A 9,944-nucleotide genomic window follows, 5' to 3' on the forward strand; every position below is an offset into this window, starting at 1 on the left:
TTATGTACAAATTATGTACAATGTTTCATACAAAATATGTAAACAAATATATAAACCACTGTAGTCACTTGGATTACTTTAAAGATGTATTTTACTTCCGTTCAGGACCTTGAAAGTGCTAGTTGTGTAGGCTGTCAAAGAAGGGACAGAAAGCTCACAGATTTCATTAAAAATAACTTGATGTGTGTTCAAAAGAAAAACAAAGGTCTTTTAGGTTGAGAGAAACATGAGGTTGATTAACAAAATAATTTTCTTTTTGGTAAACTAATACTGATTTTACATTTAGAACACCCCATAAATTCTAAAAATGGCTTTAAAACACATGACATCTTGTTTAAAATAAATGTCAGGCCATCGATTCAGAGAAAAACTGTAAAATATTCAACAAACAGGCCTTTGGTAGGAATACACAATACCTGACCTCAAAAACATCTAACTTAATGTATTTTTAAGGGAGTGCACTCTTGCACTGCACATATCCGCTCCAATGTTCATCAGCAGCCGCTGAATTACCTCGAAAGTGTATTTGAGGTTTTTTGGGTAGTTTATGTTAAAAGCATAAAGCAATCCCATCATGTTCACATATGCATTTGGTATGTCACCAAGTCCTCGCAGAACAACTTCTTCCTCTATAACAAGGGCCACATCATCAGAGTCGCATGGAATGGGGTCTGTCACATCTTCCACCACTGTGATGATTCCTAGAGTCATGCCCCTGGTCAGTTCTTCTTCGGAATCTGTGCGCTGTATTAAAAATTGACAAACTTAAAAATGTTCTTTCACACATACAACACTGAAGCTCAAAGACTTAAACACAACATGAATATTATTGTTAAAGGCTACCTTCATGACAAGTGGTGCTCGAATACTCATTTCAATCACTTGGAGAATATATCTAAATCATTCTCTAATATATCTCTAAATCAACTTTATTTGGATAGTAATTGTTTTTCATGGGGATGTAAGGAAAGTAAACATTTACAAGGGCTAGTATGTGATTTTTTTTCTCCAGTGTGAATAAATTATCCAAATGCATGGAGGGTCCCCAAGGGAAACAATTGCATTCCAAAGAGTGCTATTGCTGATATTACGTTGTCCTATAACATAGCCTCTGCTATATTTAATCTTATATATACTCTACCCACAGTTAGAAATACATTAAAGGGATAGTTCACTTTAAAATGAAAATTCTGTCATCATATACTTACACTTACACTCATGTTGTTTCAAACTCTATGAATTTCTTTCTTCTGCTGTTACAGTTAACGGTTTGGTTACTGACATTCTTCAAAATAACTTTGTGTTCAGCAGAAGAAAGAAATTCATACAGGTTTGAAACAACATGAGGGTGAGTATATGACAATTTCCGATTTAAAGTGAATTATCCCTTTAATTTCAACTAATCAACTGCCTCCAACATACCTCACAGATCTTTATGAATTGCGATGGATTCTCATGCATGAACCATGGCAGGCCCTGCAGTACTGCAACCCTCTTTCGTTGATTTGAAGCCTTCCCCCAAAGAAAAGAAAAAATGTTTAAACGATACTGTTATAAGAAGTTTATTTACTGGCCTGTTGCATTGAAGCAGTTTCACTTTATACTTTAGTATTAGTTTTTTTCTTTCTTCTTCGGAACACAAATTACGATATTTTTTATGAAATCTAAGAGCTTTCTGACCCTGCATAGACAACAAGGGAACTACTCATTTATGTTCAAGGCCCAGAAAGGTATAAAAGACATTAAGTTAGTCCAAGTGACACTAGTGGTTCAAGCATAAAAAAAAAAAAAATTATTCAACAATTTCTGCTCTTCCATGCCAGTCCTTGACGTGTGGTCACAAGAGTGCCACAACAAATGCATGGGCATTCCTCTGCTTGTAAACAAGGCGCAAAGTATCTGGGTCCTACGTCAGCAGCATCACATGCATGTGTTGTGGTACTTTTGTGAATGCACGTCGAATGACACAAAAATAATGTCTTTGTATTCAGACAAGGGTGTTTTTCAATGAGTGCAACAGCCACATTTTTGATTTCCTCTTTATCTGGGTAAGCTTTGTAAGCGAACACTGCTTCAGCAAGTTTATCCAGTATTTCTGTCTGCATGTCTCGAGACATTGTCAGAAGAGTTCCATCTGAACTGTAAGCCTCGTTACCATGCTTCAGTCTCAGCTCAACATCATATGAGAAGTTGGGGATAGTAAAGACAGCAGGCCATGGATGTGAACGACTCTGTTTTATTTCTGAGACATAGCTGCTGATTTGAGTCGATGTTGATGGAGATTGTGATACAGGCAATACTGCAATGTCCAAACTTGAGTCTGAAAATGTATCAGAGGGACTGAACAGGATTTTCAGTGTCGCCTTGTCCTTGGGCAGATCAGTAACAGAAGTAAGGTTGCAAAAATCATGAAAATCATTATCCTCATACTGAAGATCAAAACTGTCTCTTAGCTGCAGTTTGCTTCTCAGCACCTCTTTGAAACCATGGACTGTGTCAGGGACAGTGTCAAGTGTAATTTTTTGAATGTCCCGTTCAGAGACGATCACTCGAAGAAGCATTTTGAAGTTGGAGTGGAAGCTTTACAACCTGCAAAGAAGTAATTTGGAGAAAGGTAGCATATAGTGTTAATAAAGTAGTACTTAGTAGAAGTGCTAACAAGCATAAACAGGTTCAGCCTATATAAGTGGAAGCAGTGAAATATTTGCTAAACTAAAAATATTTTTACATTTGAACTCATTATGGCTATAACAAGTAATAAATAAAAGCCTACATAGATACACATGCTATATTTGTTTCCATAGGCTTAATATTACAAATTGTAAGTATACGTTTCATTGAACATACATTTACACTGATTTTTATTAAAACTAAAGATGATATTCAGTCCAGAGCAGTGAATGATTTTACCTTTGTCTTTTGTTGTTTTATTAACATTTAAAGGGGTAGTTCACCCAAAAATGAAAATTCGGTCATTATTTACTTACCCAGATTTCAAACTTGTAAGACCTTAGTTTATCTTTGGAACACAAATTAATTTGTCCTTACTACCATTCTGGACCCTGAACATTTTAGTACTGTTATGGTCTATGAAGGGTCAGAATGCTCTCGGATTTTATTAAAAATATCCTAATTTGTTTCCCCAAAGATGAACAAAGGTCTTTCGGGTTTGAAAAGACATGAGGGTGAGTATAGTTAATGAAAGAATTTTTGGGTGAACTATCCCTTTAAGCACACTGAAAAAGCAGGTCTATTAGGCTGCTGTCACAATTTTGATATGAATGTAATATATTTTACACCGCCCTAAATATATTTTTAACTCCTATCAAACCAAATTATTCAATATAAAAAGTAATGTACAACCATACTTTACCCTAATAAAGAAGGTTGGTCTTTGGAACCACCATTAATTTGCCTTCTCGCATGTATGGGTTGAGGGGGTGGTGTCCATTTAGTTCATGTGATTCCACAACCTTTAGTACAGGGGCAAGTCTTTTTTCCAGTTCATAACACCTTAAGTGCTCAATGGGCCATGAAATGTAAGGTTCAATGATGAATGACACTCTGTTGGACACTATCAAAATCTTAACCAACTTGGCGAAGTCAGCCATTCCACTTGTTTGTCCCACTGACAGGAACATTCCTTCTGCATACTTAGTCCCATGGAGAGATGCATGACTTGCAAGAGATACCGTGGTGATATTTGAAAATTTGTCCTCTATAGCTCGTTTCATAGAGTGCTCCAGAGTGTCCACAGAAACAAAAGCAACATGCTCAACTTCCAAGTCTGGTTTAAAAAGACTGGGTTGGTCTAGACAGTATGCTAATGTAAGCTGATGCTTTGTAGCCAGAGTGAGTAAGATATTTTTAAAGTTCCGAACATCATGAATCACTCTTTTAAAACAGCTGTGCTTGGCTTCAAAGCGAATGGTCCAGAAATCTACCAATGGTCCAAATCTACGAACAAGTTCAGGGTAATGTTCGAGAAAATGATGTTTCGGTAAAAGACTGAAGTCAGGGAAGACTTCTTTTAACAAGCACCTATGAGATGAGATTTTAAACTCCAAGTAGTGCAATGTCTCTTCAGAGAAATGTCCACATGACAGAAGTTCAACAATGTCTTTTAGTTCCAAAACAATTTGCCATGTTTTGTCATTCTCTGGTACTTTGTCACCAATCATCAATGGCAAGAATCGCAATAAAGTCCAGTTTTCATGACAGTTACCCCCTATAGTGCGTTTTATTGCAAAAGATTTTGGAATTTGTTGAGGTCTGTTAATTTTATCAGAACTTTTAAAAGGAAAGGACTGAATAATTGAGTTAAGATCATCAAAAGAAAAATAATGTTTTGAAATGAAGGATTTAAGGCATAAACTCAGTTCCTTCGGTACCACCCCTTCCAATACATCATGCATGAAATCTGGGGGGAATCCTTGAATTGTGTGAAAATGAGAGAGTCTATTAAGTGCACAGTCTCTTTTTACACCATCCACAGAAAACAAATCTGTCCCCTTTAATTCCAGAAGAATGTTTTCATGAACTTCGGTTGTTCTGAGTGGAAACAAACCATCGCTTACTTTATGAATGTTAATTTCTGAGCGGCTGGCCAAACAAAATCTACAAAATTTATCCACATTGAAGTTTTCCTGAAAGCCACCAAGTGAGTGCGCACCCAAATTGTCTGCAGAGACATACAGTACAGTACCTTTAATATTTTCTCCCAGTTTTTGAACATATATTCCTTGATTTTCTAGTACTTCTATGTCTTTCAGCATCGGCTCAAGAATGGCACTGTAACCATATTTTTTCACATCACTGCTGTAGGAAAGGCATGCCAGGTATATTGACTGGACAGAAGACCTATACCGAATTGGTAAATTTGAAAGCACCCAATAAACTGCACAGATCTTATGTTTCTTTCTAGATGTTCCTAATGGATTACATACTTCAAAATCATCTATATACAATCCCAAAGCTATACTTAAATCTTCTGAAGAAAGCAACTGATTCTCTTTACAATATAGGCCGTCCCTGTATGATTTAAACTGGGCCCATTCTGGAAAATATTCCCGGTCTTCTGTCTGCAAAAGTTTATCTAGAACATCATTACGGTTTAACAGTACTGACAATGTTTGCAAAACAGGAATATAAACACACTTTCTTGAAGTCGACGCATCTAGAACATATTCAACAGGTTGAATCACTTGAAAGTGTTCCTTGTAAAAAATTGTCCGTTTGTATTCTGTGCTTAAAGGGCCACTCTTTGTCAGAGAACTGAATGGATTTGCTTTCACAATTATCTCTTTTATGGCACTGATAACTGTATCACTTATTGCACAGTTGTGCTTGTTTAAAACATCTTCAATTATGTTTGGTGTAAACTCTTCTGCAACTGCGAAAATGCTGGCAAGTTCATTTACAATTTCCTGGGTTGCTGCTTTGGAAACATGAAGAACTGTTTGCAACCGAAGAAAGAATGATGCTAGTTTTCGATGTAGTAAATCTTGCACATTTTCTTCACACGGTAAAGATAACAGAGATGCTGAGAGGTCCAGATCATACAAATGTGTTGGATTGTCTTCAAAATCGGTATTTTCAGAGTCTGGAAGATCTGGAGTGCAAGCTTGATAAATGTCTGTACGAAAAAAATTTACTCCACACTGCTGATGTTTTTTACTCTTATGAGCTTGAAATGTACTATACACTCTAGACTGAAAGGTGCAGTTTTGAAAAGGACATTTCACACTCTCTCTGTTTTTGAGATGAGTCTTTAAGTGTGTGAAATATTGAGTAATTCCACAGGTCTCTGAGAAAGCACAAAGATCACACTTCAATGTAAAGGCTGCAGCAGAGAGCCGGACAGATTGTTTATGGTCCCTGGCCAAATGTTTTCTTAGTGCAAACTCAGTTCTAAATGAACACGCACAGTCTTCATAGATGCAGGGAAGTGGATAGTTACTTGCGTGACTGCAGTGCTTCAGCTTGTAGTGCCTTATCACAATGAGTTGATTGGTTGTCGTGAAATAGCAGAACTTGCAGCTCCACTTCATTGGTTAAGGGCAAATGCCCCACACTGCTTGCAGTACTGCCTGAAGTAATTCTATGAAGAAAAGAAATAAAGTCAACCAACATTTAATAAACAGATTACACAGTCAAGATCAGGACTAGAGTAATAGTTTCTCACAAAAGTTATCGATATTTATTCCCATGTCAAATCAAAATTTAAAGGTTACACAAAGCTGTTTTATTTCCTCTAAACAATCATATTAAACTACATTTGAATTAAAGAGGTTTTTAAAGATACTCACTGTGTTAGATTGGTGGCTGTCTGAGACACTTGCAGTAAGCTAGATTTACATTAGAATTTATAAATAAAAGCTGTAACTGATTTTGCTAAACGGCATGGAATTCATTTTAAAATATACATTGTATAGGCTAATCTAATTTTTTTTTATTACTGTTACTGTAAAGGTTTAAGCTACTAAACTTTACTATATTTGATACTATACTTCACGAGTCATCCTAAATAGTAGGGGTGAACAATATGAACATACCCTTATTTCATTGTAAGAGATATATAATAAACACATATCAAGATATTTGGTGATAAACTACAATTAAGATAATGTTAACTGTAATAAGATGATTGACAGGCCAGTTTAAACAGTGACAAGATGAACTTATCTAAGCAACAGAGCTGTCCATTAAAGATGCAGTTATGACGAACATCCCGAAGCTTGACTAGAAACGTTACATGCTTTTAGAGCACAGTATAATTTGGCGATTTGTGTAGACACAGCTTGATTAAGCATTCCACTATAATTTTTGGAAAAACACAGCGATGGTGAAGCGGTTGCTATAGTTACATCATCTCCCACAGTAAACGTAATATAACTGACCAGTCTTTTGAACTAGTTCGACATTTAAATAACGTTAGTTACACTTGACAGCTAAGGTTATACTACGACGTTTCAGTTCTGGAGCATCCAGCTTGAACACCGGAGGATTCGGATAATTCTGCTGCACCATTCACACAGTTTTACACTATTAACGTTACATTTGTCAGCTCGTTGTTATCGTACTCACGCGTCGACGCGCTTTGCTTAAATGGTGATTAGACTCGCTTATTTAGGCGCCAAGAACTTGAACACGAAGAGTGAACATGAAAACGCTGTATTTTTTATGCCACTTATTTCCCGCTCAGTCTCTGTCACACACAGAAGCACACCGTCTCGCACACAGTCTCTCTCTCTCTCTCTCTCTCTCACACACACACACACACACACACACACACACACAGAATTATTAGATGCAGATATTTGTACATTACTGTGTCTATTGTGATAAATTATAAATACAAGAGGATCGAAATATCCTGAAATTAACGTCTAACGTTAGCAACCACATTTTGTCAACTTAATGATATAATGTAGCCTACGTTAAATAAAAAATTAATAAATAAAAAAGAAGTAATAGTTGGCTAGATTTTTAGCTTTAGTTTGCTGACTAGCTAGGCTACATGACTGGCCAAACTGGGTTAGCAATGGTCGAATGTTATCAATAAACATTGAAATTGTAAACAAATACATGGATGATTACTTCATAGATGTAATTTTACAAGTCATTACACAAATATGAACGAATATTTACTTACCAGATTTGATGATGTTGATGGAAGATAAATCTGCCATGTGCCAACGAACTCTCCAGCTGTCAGCAATGCCGATGAACGAGACCTGTTTCGCGCTTCTCATGATCTCGCGATAAATAATGAGAGCTTGGTTCAGCATATGTTTTTAAGTTGAGGCGACTCATACTCTAGTTAAGTCAACTTACTGACTAGTTGAGATAGTGAAAACTTAACATGTTAAGTTGAACGAACAAATGCAGAAAATACAAGTTGTATCAACTTACAAAATTACATTGAACAAACTAAAATGCGGAATAATTTTTTACAGTGTAGAGGACTCCAACACAATATTAGAAAACTTTAAAATATGACCATATTACCCACTCTTTAATATGGAATATTGACAGCTAGCAGTTGAAATAAAAATAGTGAGAGTTGTTTCTCCTGCCCCTCCTCCTCCACAGACTCGAGGCACATACGGGTTGCCAGCTCGAGGATTTTAGCAATGTGTTAAACTGATAGCAGAAGGTAATGTTTTCTTTTTTATATGCCCCTTTTTAAATGGATGCCAAGGCTTTTTAGGTTGGGTAAAATCTGCAATCTCTGATCCAGTTCATTTGCTGGATTCCATGTCTGTAATGTGCTGTTTCTTAAACATAGTACAGGCCAGAAAATTGCATACAGAAGCTGTGAATGCATAACTGCTTAACTCATTACAACAACTGATCATAAAAAATAAATAAATTAATTAATTTTAAAAGATTCAATGTATGAATCAAACTTATTGAGACTCTGGCAGTTTCTTTTCCATGCATCATTTTATTATATCCACACTATGTTTACAGACAAATCATTTAAAAGTGTGAATCTTACTCTCAAGATTGTTTGGATACTGAACTGTTTTAGTGTGGTTTCCTTTCTATTGCACTAATGATCTATTTTAAACCATTGTACTTGTGTTTACCAGTGAACATGTCCCCCTGACAACCCTCAGCACGTCCAGAGTATTGGCAGAAACATTTTACACACTAATGCAAAATGGACTCTTTAGTTGGATGTGTACCGTGTGCAAATCGAAGGCAGTCACAAACACACATTATTAGTGTTGTTTAACTAAGCCTCTGAGTGATTGCGGGCTATATTTCCCCCTGCACCTCTTCGGAATTCAGCTTATTAGTTGCACTATTACATTTTTCTCCAAATCATTTACAAAAGAGATAAAGAATAAAGAGCCGGTGCAATACAGTCTGTTTGAGCTCCCAGCACAAAAGGCTATTCTGTCTTCCCCAGACCCTCTGAGATACGGTTGCCATGGACTTTGCCTTAACCGCAGCTGCAGTGAGCTTAACCTAGTAATTAAAAGGATTTAATGATTCAATAAATAAATAAATAAATACATTTACAATATATTAATAACAATTGCATGTGGATACCTGTAAAAAGGATTTGCAATGTACACATCTTCAGTATTTAGAGCATAAGATGTTCATCAGGCATGTTTGGATGTTTGGAGGAATAATTTACTCGCCAGCAAGTTCAAACCTGTGTTAATGTCTTTCATTGAACTCTAAATATGACATTTCCAAGTATGTGCAAATGACTGTTTTCCATTCACATAAAATGGGTGGTGATTTTAATCTTGTGCCATTCATTGGCTGGTTGATTGAGTTTTTCATATTTACAGTATATGAACAAAAAGTAAGATGACATTCTGAGAGCTTGTAAAGTAAGTCTATGAGATCTGTATAATTGTACAGCAGGCTACTTACATATAATGTAACATATATGTGTATACATTACATATAAATATCAGTTGTCACTCTATATCTCCTAATTATAGAGAAATGTTAGAAATGTTTTATTTTATTTTTATTAATTTAGAAATATTTTACTTTTTTATTAGTTTAATGATTAAACTAATAAACTTACATTTTCTTCAGTAAAGATCAGTTAAGGTTTCACAGCAAAAAGACGTTTTAACATTTATGCTAAAATGCCTTTTACTTGTTAAAATAAAAAAATAAAAAAAACTTATAAAAATCATTTAGAAGACATTCATTTAGAAGGGATTTAGTGGATTGTGTAAAGTTTTTTTTTTCAGCAAAGTGCTGATTGTGTTGATAGAGTTGGCTTTATAGGGTAACAAAATAAAGTCATATGGCTTTGGAAAAACAGGATGGTTTGTAAATGATGACAGAATTTTAATTTTCTAGAATTAAATGTTGATATGGTTTATCTCAGTCAATACAATCCATGCAATACTCTATATAGATCTTTAAATACTTATTAGCTTAATATTAGCTGTCATAAATGT

General features: G+C 35.5%; 1 protein-coding gene across 4 annotated transcripts; it reads right to left on the reverse strand.

Annotated features, from left to right (window-relative positions):
• Positions 1-1,985: 1,985 nt before the first annotated feature.
• Positions 1,986-7,955, reverse strand: LOC113068342 (uncharacterized). 4 transcript variants are annotated; one of them, XR_003279520.1, is made up of 3 exons: positions 7,655-7,955; positions 5,960-6,100; positions 1,986-2,589 (listed from the first exon to the last, which is right to left on the reverse strand). XR_003279520.1 is itself a non-coding variant. In XM_026241062.1 (3 exons), the coding sequence occupies exon 2, from the start codon at positions 6,048-6,050 to the stop codon at positions 3,375-3,377; it is 2,676 nt and encodes an 891-aa protein (XP_026096847.1). In that variant the 5' UTR covers positions 6,051-6,089; positions 7,655-7,955; the 3' UTR covers positions 1,986-2,589; position 3,374. The 4 variants fall into 4 exon arrangements, 3 of the variants coding, with proteins under 3 accessions (XP_026096847.1, XP_026096845.1, XP_026096846.1); XM_026241062.1 differs by having other exon boundaries at positions 3,374-6,089; XM_026241060.1 differs by having other exon boundaries at positions 3,374-6,100.
• Positions 7,956-9,944: the final 1,989 nt, after the last annotated feature.

The sequence above is a fragment of the Carassius auratus genome, linkage group LG44F, assembly GCF_003368295.1.
Source record: "Carassius auratus strain Wakin linkage group LG44F, ASM336829v1, whole genome shotgun sequence".
Classification (NCBI taxonomy): Eukaryota; Metazoa; Chordata; class Actinopteri; order Cypriniformes; family Cyprinidae; genus Carassius; species Carassius auratus.

Bases quoted from the DNA above. Each gene is read 5' to 3' on its own strand.
- LOC113068342 (XM_026241062.1), bottom strand. From the start codon at position 6,050: ATGAAGTGGAGCTGCAAGTTCTGCTATTTCACGACAACCAATCAACTC.